Source organism: Maylandia zebra, linkage group LG8 (genome assembly GCF_041146795.1).
Source record: "Maylandia zebra isolate NMK-2024a linkage group LG8, Mzebra_GT3a, whole genome shotgun sequence".
Classification (NCBI taxonomy): domain Eukaryota; kingdom Metazoa; phylum Chordata; class Actinopteri; order Cichliformes; family Cichlidae; genus Maylandia; species Maylandia zebra.
The window spans coordinates 11,962,535-11,983,825 of record NC_135174.1 but is presented as its reverse complement, the minus strand read 5'-3'; the positions used below and the strand labels follow the sequence as shown (position 1 = coordinate 11,983,825).

Genomic DNA, 21,291 nt, shown 5'->3' with positions numbered 1-21,291 from the left:
GAAGGTAGCACAGTAGTAGAGTGAGATAAACTCTGTTTTCTTTTTTTTGTGTGTTTTCTCTCTTTTTCCTTTTTTTGATGTTTGTATAGCCATGCATCAGGCCCTGGACACACTGAGTGACAGCACAAGTTCCACAACTGCCAATGACCTGGACCTCATCTTCCTCAAAGGCATCATGGAGAGCCCAGTGGTGAGAATGACTTCAATAAATAAATACATAAATAAGTGTGTGAAATGTGTGTGTGTGGCGTGGATGTGTTCTGCGGCTCTGCTGCAGAGGAGTTGTGAGGCAGTGGATTTGTGATGAAACTCTTAGCTCAGAACAGGTGATAAGAATTAATGGCCAAGTGGCGCTCCCTGACGCAGCACTGACCTACCTGCATTTTGTGTTGATCACAGATAGGCTTTATCGAGTGAGCCGTGACACTTGCACGGAAGATGAACACATCCAGTTGGTGCCTAAAAGCTGCTGGGAAGTGGTTTTCCACTACCATTACCATTGTGCCCATTACCATTAATGGAGGTCCCATATGACCGCATTGGCATGGACCTCATCGGGGCATTTCACTGGTGGATATCACTTTGTATTAGTTCTGGTGGATTATGCAACGTGATATCCCAAAGCAGTGCTGCTGCAGACCATTTATGCAAACAGTGTGGCACAGGTGCTGTTTCAGGTCATCTCTCGAGTCAGCATCCCGAAAAGATACTGACTGACCATGGCACATCGTTCATGTCTCGAAAGTAAAAGAACTGTATGAATTACTGGGCATTAAATCAGTTCGGACTGGCGTCTACCACCTTCAGACTGACGGGCTGGTGGATTGGCTGAATAAGACTTTAAAATTCATGATTCGTAAGTTCATTCATGAGGATGAGGATGGTGTAGCCCCATAGTCTATAGGGTTCTGTGTTGACTACCACAGAGGAATCAAGTGTCACGGTTTGACACTTATTCCATGCCCTGGGTCGACGAGCTCCTGGACTGGTTAGGCACTGCTCCCTTTTTCAGACACTGGATTTAACCAAGGCCTACTGGCAGATTCCCTTGTCTCCAGAGTCCAAGGAAAAGACAGCATGTTCCAATCCGTACAGTTTGTACCATTTTGCCACACTTCCAATTTTCTTTTTTTTCGAGTCCCAGACACTTTCCAGTGACTTATGGGCCGGGTGCTGCATCCACACGCTGCATATGCTGCGGCCTACCTGAATGATCCATCATCCATAGTTACACCTGGGTGGAGCATGTGCAGTGGATGGCTGGGGTCCTGGAGTGTCTGAGGCAGGGGCTCATTGCCAACCCGAAGTGCGCAGTTGGATGTATGTAGGTACAGTATTTGGGGTACCACTTGGGGGTGGGGGTTAGTCGGCTCGGCCGGATGGCTCCCCGGCCTCAGTCGGGAAGTGGTGGAACAGTGGCTTCAGTGGGAAGTGCCAGAAGACTGACAGAGCAGCTGGGACATATTTTGGTGATCAGTCGTGCTAATTCAGTTGCAACCTGGGACCGCTGTGCCAGTAACAAGTTGGGTGAAAAATTGTACAGAGCAATCTTGAAAAGTTGCATATATAACACAACAAGTAACTAACAGTGTGTACGTGTGGGTCATTCGTGTCACAGTGTGTATGTCTGTGTGATGTGGTAACATTGGGGACGTATTTTAAGTTAGATGCAAGTTTGTTTTAGAGAAAAATCACCAATATTGTAAGGATGCATATTTATAATTTTGAGTTCAGTAACACAGAATAAAATGTTAAAACTTCTGTGTTAGAAGTTTATTTCTGTATAGTCATTAGCCTGCCTTTAAACATATCTTAATTCTTTGTAGAACAGATTCAACAAGGTGCTGGAAACATTCCTGAGAGATTTTGGTCACATGATATTCACATGATAGCTGCACATAGTTGCTGCATATCTGTTGGGGGTACGTCCATGATGTGAATTTCCCATTCCATCACATCCCAAATGTGCTATGTTGAACTGAGATCTGGCGACTGTGGTATACATTGAACTCATTGTCATGTTCTTAAAAGCCATTCTTCTCTGACTTCTGGCATCAACAAAGCATTTACGCCCAGAGAACTGCCGCTCGCTTCCTCTCTTTTAGACCATTCTCTGTGAACCCCAGAGATGGCTGGGAATGTTGGGAAAATCCCAGTAGATCAGCACTTTCTGACCTCTCTGGCAACAGCAACCACGCCACATTTCGAGTCACTTAAAATCAGCTTTCTTTCCCATTTTGATGCTCAGGTTGAACTTCAGCAGTTTCTACATGCCTCAATGCACAGAGTTGCTGCCAAGTCTTTGTGTTTTCTCTTAAATTTTCACATCCTATGAAAAGCTTTAACACTGTTACATTAAAAGTCATTTTTGCCATGTTCTTTTTTTTTTTTTGGTTACTAAGCTACCTGGGTATTGGAGTTAAGTCTTTAAAATATCGTCAGTACATTTTTGAAATGACTATTCAACCAGATCCAAACTCTGTTATTTTAACTAAGCTTAAAATAACAGAGTTTGTCAGTTTATTAGCACAGAGATTGATTCTTCTGAATTAGACGAGCCAGGTAAGCATCTAAAACTTAAGAAATTAAGATTCACTGTGCATGGCTTTTCTGATTAATCTCAGAAAAACTGGAAACTTTTGTGGACTACATTAAAAGCTAAGCTTTAATAACCACCCACAATTCTATTCTGAATATTATTTCAAATTGATTTATTATTGTGCTAGCCCCATGGGTGTACCCTGCTTCTCGCAATCTGGTAGCTGGGATAGGCTCGAGCTCCTCCCTCGCAACTTTAATAACAATAAACGGAAGAGAAGGGACGGATGGATTTACTAGCATGTTTTAATTTGACTTTTCATGGGAGTTTTAGAATTCCTATCCGGTTGTTCAGTCTGACGTCACTAGCCGTGTCTGGGTCTAAACTCCGCTGCAGGTCCATATATCAAACGATCACTGTGGCATTACTGAGAGTTGAAAAACTGTCTAAAGTCTTTCATCTTTAATAAAATGATCAGCGTTCTGCTCTACCAGGTGTAACAATTGAGTTTAACATCCAGGCATCCATGAAAACGGAATTTATGACATTTAACGGAGTTAGAAGTTAGCAGGGAGTTAGCTCGCTAGCTTCTATCTAAATACAATATAGCATGTCCTGACTGCGGGGTTTTGGAAACAAATTAAAACGTACAGCTCTGCTATCACTTCCAGCATAAATGAAGACAGAAAACTAAACAGCAGTAACGTTTGTAGGGTTACTGAAGTTGGGCTAGCTGGTATATAATGATGTGCTGCGTGACCGCTAGCGACACAGCTACGTTAGCATAATATAAACAAGCTAACTTTTTTTTCCACTCGATAAAAGTTACCGTGAGTGTTCTCGGTGGTCAGGAACAAATGTAATCGCATGGCAGGATGCTGTAAAAGGACCAAACTTCAGCCAGGAGAACAACTGAGATAATCCATCCACAATACGAGGTTAGTCATTCATATACTGCTGCATGGGCTGGGCTGTAGTTACACCCTAAGGTTTTAAAAACTGAGCTTAAATAAATGATTAGCGGTAATAAAAGCCGAGGGAGGTCAACAGTGATCACTGACTGTTTTAGGAGCTTTTTGAGATCAAATAGAAGAAAATACATAACATTAAACATGTTAACAACACAAAAGCCATATTAAACGCAGACTACTTTAGACCCGGAAGTAGGATTCGTCGCGTCATCACTGAACAACCGGATTGCAAGAAGACTAGAAAAAAAAACTTTGTACCTGCCTACTTGTTTAAATTTTACCTCTTTACGAAGCACACATAGCCTCTCTTTATTGCTTAGCAGTATTATTAGCATGTTTTTTTTTTTTAAATTTGGGGTTTACAACTTCTCTCAGTGGTTTGAAGTGCTTGAAGTTTAATTCAGAAAGCTAGAATAAACATTAATATTTTGAGGAATTTGCCCCCCTTACTGGAGACAAATGAGAACAAGATACTGGCCATTAAAGTTTGTTTGCCTCATAAACACTCCCATTAATAGAGATTGGGAGAGCCAGCTGAGCATGCTCAGCAGGGGCAGGAACCAATTTTGTTGATGCTGTGCAAACTTAAACCCAGCTAACGCACACCTCTGGCTTATGTCACTGCTGTTGGCACAGGTGGAGCTTGTTTCTAGGCGTTTCATTGTTGCAGCAGGTTGAATGGATTCCAGAAAATATGCAAAAATACACAAAAAGGTTAAATGTGTCTCTGCACATAACAAAAAATAACAGATAAACATATATTTCTTTTTTTTTTAGAAGTATTAGCATTCCTATTCTTTCAAACCTGTCAGTCATTTAAACAACACACATGAAGGGAACAGCCCACGTATTCTTGATTTATTCAGTGCAGATGGCAGTAGCAACTCTAATGATCACTAAAAACATGAAGTAGATTAGATTAGACATAGATTTAAAATGTATTTATTTATTCAAAAAGCTGTGCTCATAAGAGATGAGACATGTTCCTTATAACTCTCTTTATATTTACTGCATTGAAAATGACTCACTTGCACATTTTGCATAGGCTTGACAAGCTCTCTGTACATTATAATGCCTGTGTGGTTTTCACACACAGAATGTTTTGATGCCTTCTTCTTTCACTGCGAAATGTGACAAAAATATGACTGTGGAATTGGTTGTATCCAGCCTTGGTTTGAGCTGCTGCTCTACTAAACAATCTGCTAGACTTAGCGTTCAGCGTTCATCAGTTTTTAATGAGACTTCCAAAATCTAAAATGTAAAAGGAGAACCTTACACCTTGTGATACTCGCTACTAAAGTATTACAGCAAAGAAGAAACAAGGATGAAAAAGGCTGCCATGCCACTGAAACATCTTTGATTTACTCTACATGCACTCTTCTTTTTTTGTCATCAGTGAAAATAAACATGTTCAGTTTATACAGATTGCGTTTGGATTAAAGAGAGAGAAAATCAGTGTAGTCGTGCCTACAACATCATCCTTTTGTCCAAGAAAATTCAGACATGACTGGCAGTCTTTTTTTTTTTTTTTTTTTTGTCTAGACTGGTAAAATATTTACTGTATCAATAATAGAGCAGGTGCCATCAACAATTCAGTAACTGGATATTTTTCCATAGGCCTGATTTTAGTGACAGTCAGCTGTTTCTCTACGATGCCTTAGTGTGGATCCTTGCATTTCTTCAATCATCACGATGTATACTTGCACATGGGCTGCATGGCTGAATAACCGAGCTGATTTCTCAAAAACTACAAAGTAGTACTCTCCATGCACATGATGAGAGATGCAATTTCTTAGCTGTCCTCATGCAAAACCAGCCCTAGGTCATTCTTATTCAAATGGAGGTACAGGGTATAGCTTTTTGAAGTGAATGGAGCTGAGTGGAAGAGCTGAGTGGTGCCAGACAGTTTTTTTTTCGCAGTTTCATCTCACTACGTCTTCCCCTCCCACTTCTTGCCAAGAGCAGAATTTTTCTCATCCCTTTTTAAAAACCTGGACTTTTTTCCCCAAGCAACAGGAGGATAAGGAAAAAGCTTCCCGTTGTGCACTGCAAAGACATGCAAGAAAAAAGTATGTGTAATTTAAAGTATAGACAGAGAGTTAATTTTTCCTTATATTTGTGCTGCTAAGAGTAAAGTTGAAGTTGTTTCTCTGTCCAGGGAGATGCTCCTTGCATCCTTTCTCTCTCTGTGTCCCTTTCTGTTGCTTCGTTTTTGGTATGCTTTGAGGCATGTTTGTGTGTGTGAGTGCGTGGCAAGAGCATGACCCTGCTATTTGTGCCGAGTGTCTTAGAGACATACAGTCCCAGTGTATTGATGAGCATCCTCATAAAAGATTCATCTGATGCAAGCTGTGAGTCTTGGTGAAGGATTTAAGGAGGATTTCCTGGACGGTGGATTCCCTTTGACTCGTGGTGGATCTATAAACACTTAACGAGCTTTTGCTTGATGTGCTGAGAGACCGAGAAAATGCTAACAGAGAGACGGGGACGATAGAGCGAGTGTTCATGTGTGCACGCTTATGGCACGGTGGCTGCAGTTATGCTAATTGCACAGAACAATGCAATCAGCACAACCCACAGTTCTATAAAGAATCAGAATCATGATTACAGGACATTTAGCAGATATTGATAAGAGGAGCTGAAGCTCGAATATTCAGTTGCAGCGCTTCATTATTATCAGTTTTGTGGTACTGACTCAGCACCTGGCTCTCTATCTAACAGAGTAGTCGGAACTATTAAAGTAGTTAGGGCGACTAAATGAGCCGACGCTTGCTTTGACACTTTCAGCTTTGTACCTCGTGCTATTTAATCTAATTTCTAAGCCGTCACATGCCGCCTGTTCAGACTATTAATGAGACTGCGGCGTCTTGGTAAAACAATGCCACGTGGCTCTGAAATAATGAACCTTGGTACTACTCACAATGGCTTCTGCAAAGTATCTTTCTATAATACAGCAAATCTCTGGCTCTGTGGTTATCCATGACCTCCTGCACCATCAACTTGGCACACAGTGATATATATTGGGACCCTGAAGGTTCTAATCTATATTAGATATTAAGGCATCATTGTGTTGCCCAGCAACCAACCACTAACAGGCTAAATTGACCAATTTTTAGGATCTTTGCACCTGTAACACCTTATAAAAAATTTTTATATTTGAATGATATATGTGATTTAATATGGTGCAATCACATTGCCTGGCAACCACCTAACAACAGATTAATGTAAATGGACCAAACAGTGCTATAGCATGGGATTATTTTAAAATAAGGTCCTCATGTCTCACAAACCTGGCATTCAGTTTATGTTTATTTCTATAGCTGACATAGAGGTCCTGTTGAATTACAGCTGATATCTTAGGCAAAGGCAAGGAAATTGTCTCATGCAGCTTGTAAAATGGCAAAAATGAGAGAGTGAATTTTTACAGACTAATATAATTGTAACACTGCTGCGCCAGCTTTGTTAACTGGTTGTCTTTAGAGCACCAGTGCTCATTAGCCTTGATTACTGAAAAGCCTAGATAAAGAGTTGTACTACTGGTTACTAGGGGTGGGAGAAAATGTGGATACTTATCAGAGTCTCGGTACACTTCAGCCAAATATGAATATTTTTATTTTAACATGGGCTTGCTCTAAACGGATTATCCATCCATCCATCCATCCTCGAGGATTAACACAGATGGCCAATTTAGAAATATTTGACTTAGAGTCATAAGAGTCCTGACCTACTATGGTGGTGCTTATTAAATGTATGAAGGTCAAATAAAGCGATGCTAACTCACTTGCAGTTGAAGAAAAAGAAAAAGGAGAAACTCTTTTCCTCAGATTACTTTTTATACCCCTCAGCTATAAAAGGCTGGCAGGGTATTGTTGGCCACTGGCTGGGTGGGCAGGCGGCGTTGACACCCAAGTTTGTGAATGTGATAGACGAGGTGAAGTAGGAACTTTAAGTTATTAAGTTACTTAGTTGTTATTTAGTTACTTTTTAAAATAAGCAGTCTGTTACTGTAACCATGCCACTGCATTTTCTTCTTACTTGTTACTTCCGTCCATGACTTCTAGGCATTCTGCTGAGCTCGTGGATATGGTTGCGTTAGCAGGCTTGTTAAGGTCAGTTAGTGAGGTGGCAGAGAGTTTTCATGTGGCAGTATTTGCATCATTTTATGCCAGAGGGATAAAATGTTGCTGCTGTTGCTGCATCTCTGAAACTGCAGCGAATAGCTTTTAGGTCAGCTTGAGTTGTCACTCTGAGGGGAATTAATAGTCCTGCGTGCTGGGCATGTGATTGAAGAGGTGCTGCCAATGACAGCTCGCTCTGCAGGTTAAGTCAGGATTTCCAGAAGTAGATGAATGGTAGGATGGACACTGTAACACATAGGTAAGGTCATGGCAATGTTTTCTTTAAAATTTATTTTATTTTATGTGGAAGTTTTCTTGCGTACTCTTATCATTAGGTAATACTATAATCTAAGAGATTGCTTTTTAACTGTGCTGAAATTACTTCTAAAAGGAATGCCACTCATCACCAGAGAATAAATACGTTATTACTGCAGTTTTCAGAGTAGATGTTTTTCTTCGCTTACACAGATCTGGTTTTTTTTGTGTCAATCGCATTGTGTGTATACCAGTTATTCCTACTTCTACTCTCTGCTCATACTATGTTGTTCCTTAAGGTTAGAAAAGAGCTGCGTGCTTGCTCGAATGCCTGAAGATAAAACCTTGTATCCCTCTGTGTGTAGTACCGTGTAGTTAAGTACACAGATTTATGTGTTTGACTGAATATCTGTGGATCTGTTTGTGCGTTTACGTGTAAGTTTCTTGTCCCCCGGCATGGATCCTTCATCTCATCCTCAGCAAACAAACATTTTAGCTGCCAGGGTAGTAGTCAGTCCCACCACACAAATACTCTGTGGGATTGCCTAACAATATGAATCTACAAGCACAGCACCGGTTAGTGTGCAGTTGCCAATTGTGTCACTGTAAATGATTGCATTTGCATTTGGTTTTTGAAAAACATTCTGCATGTAATTAAGTTCTGTAGCAACTGAATGGTTTGCAGAGCATAGCACGGTGTACCATAGAGAGGTTTAACCTAGAGTCAAGAGTCACATGATAAGTTTGCTCACTCAGAGCCAGAGGTGTGGAGACCTTGTGTACGTCTATCTTTAGCAGCAGGGGAGCGGAAAGTGAAAAATGAATGCTCCCTGAAATATTGATGTCTCACATCATACCTTGAAAAACCTGCAGGGTACATGTTTCTGCTCAACTTGGTGCCTGTAGTCAGAGGTGGGACCAAGTCATTGTTTTGCAAGTCTCAAGTAAGTCTCAAGTCTTTATCCTCAAGTCTCAAGTCAAGTCTCAAGTAATGTCAGGCAAGTCAGAGTCGAGTCTCAAGTCACTGGTGTAAAAGTCCGAGTCAAGTCACAAGTCTGAAACTTTGAATTTCAAGTCCTTTCGAGTCTTTAAAAAAAAAAAACAACGAAAAAATAATGTTGCAGTTATGCTAAATGTAAATATTAGACCATGTAATTTTAAAATCTGTGTTTTTCTCAACACATGACAAAATAGTGAACTTAGAAAATATACACAAATTGTGAAATTGCACCTCTTTAAAATGCAGCTCAATTAAACCTAGCTCCAAGAATAATTTTCACCGACAGTTCTGAGATAAGCTGCATGTTATTCTTGGATGCGGTTGTAGGACCAGCTTTAAAATCGCATGACAAAAATATACACATTAAAAAAAAACTGTATCACCAACGTAGCCTGGACAACATTTGCTAGTTAGATGAAGTCAGCTATCTCATCTTAGCATATTTATATGCATATTTATAATCATACGGTTCTTGGAGTGAGTGCATACACTCATGAAGTTTAGTAACTTCCGGTCACTGCAAGAAGCCCAGGAACAGTTTACCGACGGATGGGTACAGGACCTTGAAATGCACCGTGTAGAAAGTAAAGACCATCGTACGTATCATAAGTTTACCAGTCTCACAAATTGTCGTCATAAATACACATTCGTTAACCGTTTATTAATATAACCTTTGAGCTCAACGGTAATTAATTAGTAGTGGAAATAATTTCTGGTACGCATCACAGAAATGTAGCAGTGACAATAATACTGTATGCTGTAATCGTACTGGGCAATTAGTGATACAAAAAACCTGTTTTATCCTGTGAATAAAAGTATATGTTTTTGTCAATGTACCATAATAACAGAAGCGAAACACAATATTGTGTCAGGACAATTCACTATTTATGCACAATAAATAAAGGAGCATAGCGCGACAATTTCTGTTCTTGCTTGTAACCTATATCACCAATTATGTTATGAAAATGACGTATTAACTACTAAAAAACACTGACCTTCGTGTAAATGCTTGGAGCAGACTAACCTGTGAGCTGGAGTGTTCTGGGACGTTATATTTGATCTTTGAATGGCTGAAATCCAGGCCATCCGTCGCGTCTTTGTTACTTCGGAAACATGGCTTGAACAATTTCTCTTCAACGACGTAATCCGATAACAACCGATCTCTTTACCCGTCGGCTTCCCGTGGCTGTCATGCGACCGGCTATTGCAGTTAATCATACAACGGCTTCTTGACATTTTTGTGTTTCTTTTTATCGCTGTATAACTGATTTTAATTGAAAGCCTGCGTGCGCTAGTACCGCTTGCCACGAGTTCCCAGAATCCTTTGCGGTTCTACCCGTGAATGACGTCACATTTTCAATCTCTATATAATATGCATGTTAGATTTTATATTTGGGGTAAAATATCAAGTCTTTTCAAGTAAACCGGTTCAAGTCCAATTCAAGTCCCAAGTCATTGGTGTAAAAGTCCAAGTCAAGTCACAAGTCTTAGAACATTTTTTCAAGTCAAGTCTAAAGTCATAAAATTTATGACTCGAGTCTGACTCGAGTCCAAGTCATGTGACTCGAGTCCACACCTCTGCCTGTAGTTATTTATTTTTATTTTTGTATCATCAAGTCACCATTTATGAACACAGGCTGTGCGCTTGTCTCTGCAGGAGCTTGGATTGAGGTTACTTGGTTTTGTTTTGTTTGCTATTGTGCTCTTTGCTACTTCTGCTTTGCTAAATTTGTTGTAACTTGACAAGCTACTTTGCTGCACTCATTAAAAATAAAATAAAGTAGGAGATTGTGTAGTTTTGCTCCATCAGTGGAAAATACACACAACACGTAATAGGAGAGACAGGTAATGGACTGAGATTGGAAGGATAGCCTGGAGTAACATCTGTCTTATATTAATCGAATCCTAGGCTCATGAGCGATTTGAGGAACCCAAGCTTGAAGCTGTGCGTGAGAACAATGTGGAGCTGGTCCAGGACATCCTCAAAGAGCTGAGCCCGCTCGCGAACAGAAGCCAGGCAGCTGATGAACTTGTTCGCATCCTGAAGGAACCCCACTTCCAGGTCTGGAAAACACGACACATCCCTCACATCAAATTTTAATTTGAATAAACCAGCACTTGTCTAGCTTTTTAAGCTTCGTGAAACATGATTTCCCTTACTGGAGCTGCAGTACTTTGTTGCTCTGATGGCAGAGCCTCACTGATGAGAGCAAGACGAGATAATTTTTTGCAGTTTATGTAATGTGTATTACGTCTTCATGTGTGATTACATCACCTGTCGGTATGTTCACAGTCCCTCCTGGAGACTCATGATTCTGTGGCATCCAAAAACTATGAGACTCCACCACCGAGCCCCTGTTCATTCATGGACGCAGCCCTCAACAACCAGCCGGTTCCTCCAGACGCAGTCAGGATGGTCGGCATCCGTAAGGTGTCTGGTGAGCACCTGGTAAGTCTGCTCAGTAAAGAAAACCTGCAAAGTGTAATCATTAAGGCTGGATTGAGCCTGACTATAAACTGTAAGCAGATAAAACACCCCAGAGAAGTGGAGGATTTATGCTTTGGGTGGAGCATATGCACTCAGTATAATGAGATTTTTCTCTACCATTGTTAAAAAGAGACAAAAGTCAGATTTATGCGGCATTGTAGTGCTAAATTAGTGTGATTTATGTCCACGGTGAGCAGGCACATACGGATAATTTGATGATAATTTTGCCAGATGCCCTATTGTCTCACTTTCTGCACACAAACTCTCTTCCATCTTTCTCGGATCAACCAATCACGGGTCAGAGGTGACGAGACATTAGTTTAAGATAAAAAAGAAAAATAAGGTGTAATAATAGTGATTCAATGTTAAAGCAAGAAGCCTGAAATATATCTCTTTAAGCCTAAATGTCTTTCTAATATAACAGTAGATATGTTTGCATCTGTTGGCTTCCTAATTTCAGCTCAAGTGATTTTACCATTGGCTTCATCCCTCACAATTATATTAAACACTCACCCCCACTCGTCTCTTAAACCACTTTACAGTGGAGGACATTGCCAGGCTGTCCCCCTGGGTCTCCTTCTCTAGTTAGCCCGCATGAAAAATAATTATTACACTGAGACTCTGTACATGTGCACAGGGAGTGACTTTTCGAGTAGAGAGCGGCGAGCTGGTGATTGCCAGGATCCTCCACGGTGGCATGATTGACCAGCAAGGTCTGCTTCATGTTGGCGACATCATCAAGGAGGTGAACGGCAAAGAGGTCGGCAACGACCCCAAAGTCCTCCAGGAAATGCTGAAGGACGCAAGCGGCAGCGTTGTACTGAAGATCCTGCCCAGCTACCAGGAGCCACACACACCTAGACAGGTCGGTCATTTTTAGGAGTGTTTACAAAGCAAACCCGATTCAAGCTTTGCTTCAAATCAAGTTAAATCTGTGCAGTTAAAACTTGTTCTGCAAACTCTGCTGCATCATAGCTGTTGCTCTTTGATCACACATGAAAGATCCCCAAAATACCTAAATGTCACAAACTGGAGCTGGAAATAAATATAAAAAGGACACTTTAATGGAACTTTCTGTGCTCGAAATGCTTTGATCTTCCACATTTAAGCTTCTGTTTTTGTTAAAGTAGAATACATTGTGGAATAAATATTGCATAAAAAGATTCAATTGATTTAAAAGTATACAGTCATTTTCATCAGTAAGCACCACTTAATGTCCTCCCTGGCATCCACCCTGCTATCTATAACCTTGCACGCTGTGCCAGGAATCATTATGTAATACCATAATGGGACTTTTTAGATGACACTGGCTATTTAGCTTTAATATGTGCATTACAGCTTTGTCACTTATCCAAATGCAGAGCAGTTTTCCTGCACCCATGCATAATGGATCTGTAATTGAAATCGTCATGAGCAAGCTAGAGAAAGATCTCACAGGCAGCTTATAACGCAGAGGATCCCCTTCATATGTTTGCCTTTTTTTTCATTATTTCAGATGCCACAGTTGATTGACTATCAAATGTTTGCAGGAAATTGCTTGGTGTAGTGCTTAGTTATTAGTTGATGTCAGTGCTCTCCTCTGGTTATGTTAGCTGATGAGCATTAGCTTTCTAAGAATCAGACTCTGATCAAACTGAAACCCGCTCACCGAGTTTAGTATTGAGGGGAAATTGAAAGGTTATCTTGCCTGGTAAATTTTTGCCAATAGGATGCAAGGATGAGAGGATGCAGTGTACACAACACTGCTACTGATTGGCCTCTGCGAAGAGGAAAAATGCAGTGAATCTTGAGAAGCTGGACTAAATAAATTCTTTATGTCTAACCAACATATACAAGAACATCGTTTATAAGAAAAGAATGGTAAATGGTAAACGGCCTGTATTTGTATAGGTGAAAAAAAATCCAGCTTATATATGAGATTATACTATAAAGATAGTTTGCAGTTAAACTGTTTTTGTGTTCACCACCTACTAGAAATGTATTTTTATAGTCCTTTAGTGTGAAGAAAGCTGTGATTTTACAAAGCTTACGATCTCCTAATTTATTGGTTCAGACATGCATGACAGAATAAACTTTAATATCTTTGGTTTAATTTTCCTCCTGAGGAAAAAGATATATCATGAGGACAAAATTTTAAGACACCTGTTTCTGACTAGATTTGTGTGAAAAAAATGTCTATTTCTGTCTATTTCTTAATTCCGGGATTTAATTAATCAAATACAAGTGATGCTTTGGCCTCAGTGCGTGCATCAGGTTACTGTCACACTAAGACGGGTTTCTCACTCTCATCTTCACACATGCACATTTGTAAAGGACCAATAGTATCACGTTTAAACCACAGATAGCATAAACCAACATGGTGATGTCTGAAACACTCAACTCTATGACTTCAGAAACCAGTGCCTGTCTTTTATACTGTCTGTGAATTAAACTCATTAGGTAAGTTTAATTCCAGGGGTGTGTTTTATTCCAGAACCACGATCTGTTTCTAAACCTAACCTCATTAGTTTTGGTGTAAAAACCAGACCAGCAGCTGAACATGAAAGTAAACAAAACAGCAGGGAGTAAAAGCAAAACAAAACAAACTCCTTGAAAAGACAACAAATCACCATCCCTCCCTTATACACTCTAATGTGTCAAGGCACTGACTTCAAAAGACACCTTGTGCGTATCTTTACGGTGGTAGCAGAACCTTACAGAACAGAAGTATTTCACACATTAGGATGATAGCACCCTGCACCAAAAGACAGCGTTCAGTCTGGCAAAATTGCTGAAAGAGGGCCTTCATGTATAAGAGAAATCACCTCCTTTCCATTCAGCACCTCAGAAGAGTCTATCCTCAGGTATAGCTCTTCATGGATTTCAAAAGATGCAGATTTCTTTGTAAGAATACATATCTCCGGCATACATTATGGTCTAAAAGCCTTCGCTTTGTTGAGGGTTTAGTTTTCCTTTTTTCTATGAAAGCTGCCCTACTTAAATACTTAAGAGAAATCTGTGCGCAGGAGACATTAAAGAATGATTGGTTGTGCTCGCACAGTTAAGAGCTGTGTAGGTGGACGCACAGCGTATGTGGTGTCGATGCTACGATTAGAGTTGTACCCAGAAGTCTCAGTGTAATCCAGCTGTCCAGGCCTGGAGCTTGGTTGTAACGCTGGCGACTAAACTCAACTGACAGCTCGCTTTGGCTAAAGGAGAATATGCGTTTGTCCGTCTGTCTGTCGTGTCCTTACAGAGGGAAGGACGCACGCACGCAAAGGCAGTACGGTACAGGATGGCAAAGCCCATTTTATGTTCATGCATCAGTTCAGAAAAGAGACGACGTCAAGCGCAGAGGGGGGAGGAGGGGATGGTTGCCATGGCTACAGATTTTGGCTCTCTCTTTATTTCTCTCTCCCTCTTTTTCTCCATGTTTTTTTTTTTTTTTTTTTTTTTTTTTTTGTCTCAGTCCATCGACTCCTTGTCCTATCAGTGGGGGTTGGGATAGATGGTTTGGTTTATGAGCTGAATCCTGCAGGCTTGAGCTGTCGGAAGAGCGAGCTGGGAGATAGGGAAGGCTTTACATGGGCTAGGGCTGTTTCATATTGATGGACAGTCGGTCATCCAGACCATCTAAGCCGATCACGTGTACACACAGGAAGCATCACGATTCTATATTCGGTGTAAAAGGTTTGACTGACACGTTCCCTCTCTCTAATGTAATTATTCATTCAGGCCTTTGTGAAGTGTCACTTTGATTACGACCCGTCTCATGATAACCTGATTCCATGTAAGGAGGCGGGGCTTAGCTTCAACAGTGGGGACATTCTGCAGATCTTTAACCAGGAGGACCTCAACTGGTGGCAGGTTAGTACAGCCACATGTGCGTATTTTAGTCACATAAGATGTTTCAATTTGTTAGCCGCTTCATGTGCGTTTCCCCTTCGTAGGCCTGTCATATAGAAGGTGGCAGCGCAGGTCTAATTCCAAGCCAGCTACTTGAGGAGAAGAGGAAGGCTTTTGTGAAGAGAGATCTGGAGCTCGCTACTACAGGTACACCTATTAGCGGTATGCAGCAGAGCAGAGAAGCGCTTCTCATTATGCAGATTCGATACAGGCTCCTCACTGCACAAACACCCCGGCAACAAAGCCAACATCTGTTCCTCTCCATATCATACAAGTGCTTCATCTGGCGCTGTTCGCTCATCCTCCTCTCACCTCTTCAGTCTGCTCCTCAGTCAGAGAGCGCTGATCTGGTAATGAGCATCGGAGTGACTCAGGTGGCCTGATCCAATCTGTTGGTTATTAAGCTGCAGGGTCTGACATTCAAGCGCTACCCCTCCTCGACAAGAAGGCTTGATTGAGGAGCGGTGATAAGACAACGGTCCGTAAAATCTGATCAATAATGATCTCTCCTCTCATGAGACGTGGCGTGAAAAGAGGCCGTGTTTCTTTAGATTTGACTGCTCTGCTCTGCTCAGTGGCAACAAAACAGGTGGTGAGTCATAGCCAGCTGCATACCCTTCACTTGTAGAGGAGAGGAAGATGACAGTCCAACTGTACTGCCCTTGGAGCTCAGGAAGGACACAGCTGTCTATCAGCATGTTTTCCACATATACCAGCAGAGAGAGAATGAAACATTTGGAAATTGATACAATAATGTTTATCCACTGATCTATATAGTTGGGACACAATATTTAATAATTAGAACTATAGCTGTTCAGAACAAAGTCACAATTATTTTTTGCCCTACTTTGACAAGGTAAATTTGTCATCAGGATAGTACTGAGTATATGAGTACTCGTGATTCCAAGTATTACTTTCCTTCTAGAAGATACTCTCTCCTATGCCAAATAATCTGCCGCACAGACGGTCAGCAGATCGTGCAGTCACAGGTGTCCCTGGCAGCAGATTGGTTGTATGCAACTAATTAGTATTGGCGCACAGTGCCATCTAGTGGTCTCTGTAAAACCCTCCCATGCTTTACATTTTCATCAGCTCTTGGAGTGTTTTCAGAAGTATTTTGTTAAGTGGTTGAAGGTTTGATGTTGCTTTTCTCTCTGCTCTGTCTCAGGTCCTCTTTGTGCAGGAGTGGTGGGTAAGAAGAAGAAAAAGATGATGTATTTGACCACCAAGAATGCAGGTAACTTTATATGAGCTTTGGGCAAAATGATCCACTACCTTGTGATTTTTTTATTTTATTTTATTTTTTCTTGTCTCAGTTTGACTTATTATTACTTCATGATCAGAATTTGATCGTCATGAGTTGCGGATCTACGAGGAGGTTGCCAAAGTCCCGCCCTTCAGGAGGAAGACTCTGGTTCTGATCGGAGCTCAGGGTGTCGGCCGTCGTAGCCTGAAGAACAAACTGCTGGTGTCAGATCCCCAACGCTATGGCACCACAATCCCCTGTGAGTAAAGCTATCATCACACGACGCCATACTCACCAGTAAAAGCACAAGCAGGTTTTTGTTGTAGCTGAAGTTGAACCTTTAGTGCAGATCAGTTTAAAAAAAACCCAAGATGTTTCTGTTTATTGCAATGACCCAGTCACCTCTAGAAAACCAAAGGTGGATGAGAGAGATGGCCAGATGTACTCCTTTATGAGCCGCAGCGAAATGGAATGTGACATCAAAAACGGGCGTTTCCTGGAGCACGGCGAGTATGACGGGAACCTGTATGGCACAAAGATCAGCTCCATACACGATGTGATAGAAACAGGAAAGATCTGCATCCTGGATGTTAACCCACAGGTAGAGGAAACAGCTTTACCTTCTTTATTTGGTTACACTTTAATTTCTCCAGGATAGAAAAGCTTGTGGCTGCTGAATTGCTTTCAGTCTTTTCATCAATGTTTATCCAAGAGGATCTCTTAATGATCTGCATCCACTCAGATAATTATTTTTACACATCTTATTAACTAAGTCAGAGGAAGACGCTGCAGGTGTTTTTTTAATGGGATTCTTAGCTTTTCTATTGGATTTGTTTGAGTGTTTTTGCTCATTTGCGGCAAAGGGATGCAGTGATTGTAAAACATCTGTACTGTTTCTGCTTTTCTCTTAAGGCTATTAAAGTCCTGCGGACATCTGAATTCCTGCCCTACGTTGTGTTCATCGAAGCCCCAGACTTTGAGGTCCTCAAAGCTATGAATAGGTCGGCAATTGAGTCAGGAGTTGTCACAAAACAGTTAACAGTAAGTCTGTGCTTTCATTCGTTCTCTACCAAGATCATTAGAGGCCCACAGTAACAAATGAGATGTAGCTGTTGGCTCTATGGTTTGATGCGACCCCTGTGTTGCTGGAAACAGCTCATATCAGTTACTCTGGTGGAGCATTCAAGATCTGACAACATCTGAACCAAAACATTTGATGTGTTCCGGTAATTTTTTGCGCAATGTAGAAATATATATTTAAACTTGTAGCAAAAGTCTTTGCACATTTCCACCCCAAAACACATGTTATTATTTATTTAGTTAAGTTATTTCTTATTTAAACTGACTTTAATGCTTTCTTTATGTGCTCCTTTGGTGCACTCGCTTCCACTGCCGCTGGTATATTTAAATTGCTCACCTGAAGTCCTGACAGGTTCTAAACATTTGAACTGTGTGTGCTGCAATTTCACTTTGGACCTATAATTTGTTCAGAAAGCAAACATCACACTCTGTATCAAATGAATCCTTCATGTTAACAGAGATCATATCTCAAACCTCAGTCTTCGATTGAGTGTCCGAGCCTGAAGGCAGGTTGCCTGAGGTCAGGAGAAACACACCAAGGACACTTGTCATTTTGTGCGAGCACATTTGTCCTCCAGGGTCAGGTCATCAGTGCAGAGGAAGTATCTGAAGCAGGACATGCAGCAGAAACTGTGGTTCACACTGTTCACACAGCAGGAGTTTTCTTCACAATCATTGGTCATTGCCCACTCTACTCACCAGATTGAGACTCTTGTGACTGTCTGCTCTGACAAAATAAAATTTTAGTTGAAAAGTAGCTGTTTGGACACACCTGCATCACACACCAAAATGGGGAAAAGGTCGTAGCATGATTTCCAGAGAGCACTTTAGAAATAGAAACCTCGCTGGAAGCAGCCCAAAGAGGTGACCTTTAAGGAGAAACCGATCAAATTGACTTGAATCAGGTAGAGTTGTAAAAACTTTATGACCATGACTTGTTGTTGCATGGATTTTTGCAGTTTGAAAAATATATATTGGATTTGCTCGCTGTGGGTCGTGAAAGTTCTCTGGTTTCTTAACATTATGTCCACTCCCTTGGTGTCAGTAGCTTTAACAGTGTTTACAATTCTGTCCTTAAAGCACTTCTCCCTGACACACTCCTTTCAGGACTCAGAACTAAAGAGGACGGTGGATGAGAGTGAGCGCATCAAGAGAGCCTATGGACATTACTTTGACCTTTGCATCATAAACGACGGCCTGGAGGCGGCGTTCCGAAGTCTACGGCTTGCGCTGGAGAAACTGTCGACAGAGCACCAGTGGGTGCCTGTCAGCTGGGTTTTCTGATAGTCACCGAGAGCTCGCCAGCAAGGTGCCAAGGTCACAGGCCAAAGGTTGAGGGACGATACATCACTGGTAGCTCCAGAGGGGGGGTGGGGTGGGTTGTTTCCACATGCAGCTATTGGTGGCAGAGGCGTGTGGTGAAGAAGCGGATACACTGCAGAAGACCAGCCTCATGTAGAGCATTGTTTTTTGTACAAAGTTAGTGTTCCTCTGTTGAGCCTAAGGTCAAGTTGTACTTTATTTGTCAGAACTGGAATAAAGCTCTATTGATGTTTGTAAAGAAGGACTTAGAGGTAATTATGAGGTTCAGTGCAATAGTGCGAGTGAGTGTGCGTGTGTTATCATAAATGTGGATATAGACTTAGAGTAATCCATATGTTTTGCAAGTAACAGTGCTATGTTGGAGGTTTTCCTTGAAGGACATTTAACGTTTTAGCCTTTGAATCTTAAATACTTTATGTAGTGTAATGTTTACATTGGATCGGTAGGACAGATTGGTTAAGGATAAAAGATACCAAATGTCATATTTGTATCAAATTCTCTATATTTTATTTGATCATACAGTATGATTGTATGTGTTCAGAACTGTGCGTAATCTCGTTTGTGTCCACAGATTTGAAAACTGAACAGCAATAGATCATTTTGAAGATACATGCAATACACACGAGATACCCTAATGTACACACACACACTCTCATATATATATATATGTATATGTATACAGAAACAGAGTGAGACCTTCTGCAGTATTCCTGAAGTCTCAGTTTGTTTTATTTGCTTTTCAATGTTGAATACGTTGAACATTTCCTGTCCCGTGCTGGTAAAGCTCTAGTTTGTTTGACAGTTAAAGGATCCAGCCAGTGGATCACAGCGTGTCACTTCTGTCTGCTTGATTCTGTCGGACTTGTATTTGTAGCACTGAGAACACTTAAGCTCTATTAAGAAAAAGAAAGAAAAATACCTGACGAAGTAGCCTACAGTATGCACTGATTGTGTAATGAAGGCGAACGTGTAACCTAACATTGCTGGTTGGCTAGTTGATGGAAGTTTTTTTGTTATTTTGATGTACAAACAGTAAAAATATTTATCAGTGGCTTCGATTTAATGCTTACTTTTGCCTTAACATGGTTGAAAAGCCAAGGAAACGCTATATTTTTTCATCATGTAACATTTCACTTCTATCACTGTACATGTTACTCAGAAAATTAAAAAAAAATTCTGGCAACGTATTCATTGTTTATGTTATTTTTCCTTCAACCTGTACGTACTGTATTGTAATAAAGAGTATATAATGCAACATATAGAAATACATGGTGCTTTTATGGTTCTACCAGGGATCTACTACACTGTAGTCTGAATCTTCCTGTAACGACTATTAAAAATTGAAATAGAGAATATGCATAGTGCATAATCATTTTTAAACTTCAAGTTATATTCAATAAAAGAGAAAACAACACTGTTTTAAATGCATATATGAGACATAATACATTCTGCTGTTGTTGACAGTTCAAGTCGAGTGTAATCTGTGTGACCTCTGAGGATTTGGGTGAGCAGAATTATTGCCCGAGGATGATGGGGTTGGTTGTTGATGTCCAGTTGGTGTTGTCCAGTAATGAGGTGCCAGAGGCAGCATTATTGGATACATGTCATAGGCAGGCGGTGGGCTACTTGGGCAGACACCTATGAGCCTGGGATCAAACTGTAGGAAAGTAGAGTTCAAAGTTAGACTGTCCGTACACAGTTCAGTTTGAATTTATGGCACAGTGTTTAATTGCATTGCCTGTAAAGCTTTTTCCCAGCTTTTCCCAACACTCAGTAAGCTTTAGATTAGTTCAATCACTGGAAACATCTGGAAATGGGAAACGATTGTGTGCAGCCAAGAAGCAGTTCTGTACACAAGCTTGTTTTATGTTTTAGTTTTTGCAGTGATTAAGCCAACATAAATAAACCAGCGGTTCACTGGTGAGTTTAACAGCAACTGCTAAATGAGCCTTATTACTTTATTTTGCCAGACTCAGACTGTTTTCCCTGCAGTCTTTGTGCTAAGGCTAAGCTAACTGGAAAAGCTTTGTGTTTTCAAAATAAAGATAAAAATTATGTTGGTTTTCTTACTAGTTTGTAGGTTTGAAATTAATAACCAGTGCTGTGTGAAAAGTGTTTTTTCTCTTGAAGACATTGCGGTCCTTTCAAGATAATGCGGGCTGGAATTTAATCATTTCATTAATTTATTTTTTCTGCAATTCAAATCTCTGTAGGACAAATCTGTTTGTTTTTTTCATTTATCATTTGCTCATGCGGGCATATCCATCACATAGATGTGCACCACAAAGGCTTACATGCACTATATGAACAAAGTAATGGGGCACCTAGATATTACATCTCAGCCATGGTCATCCATGCCATTAAGCTCAATTTCATCATGTGCCTC

The 21,291-nt window shown here is 40.8% G+C and overlaps 1 protein-coding gene across 7 annotated transcripts in view; it reads left to right on the top strand.

Moving 5' to 3' along the window:
• The window catches only part of mpp2b (MAGUK p55 scaffold protein 2b), a 50,223-nt gene extending 30,053 nt beyond the window's left edge, over positions 1-20,170 (top strand). For 5 of the 7 annotated variants that reach the window (XM_012922159.2, XM_012922160.2, XM_076887335.1 and 2 more), the window contains 11 exons: positions 90-190; positions 10,793-10,945; positions 11,177-11,332; positions 12,009-12,236; positions 15,086-15,217; positions 15,301-15,403; positions 16,425-16,493; positions 16,600-16,761; positions 16,901-17,103; positions 17,415-17,543; positions 18,690-20,170. In XM_012922159.2, the coding sequence (XP_012777613.1) occupies positions 90-190; positions 10,793-10,945; positions 11,177-11,332; positions 12,009-12,236; positions 15,086-15,217; positions 15,301-15,403; positions 16,425-16,493; positions 16,600-16,761; positions 16,901-17,103; positions 17,415-17,543; positions 18,690-18,866 (1,613 nt within the window). In that variant the 3' untranslated portion in view covers positions 18,867-20,170. The remainder of the gene's footprint in view (positions 1-89; positions 191-10,792; positions 10,946-11,176; positions 11,333-12,008; positions 12,237-15,085; positions 15,218-15,300; positions 15,404-16,424; positions 16,494-16,599; positions 16,762-16,900; positions 17,104-17,414; positions 17,544-18,689) is intronic. The other 2 variants (XM_076887337.1, XM_076887336.1) reach the window with 1 other exon arrangement.
• The last annotated feature ends 1,121 nt before the right edge of the window (positions 20,171-21,291 follow it).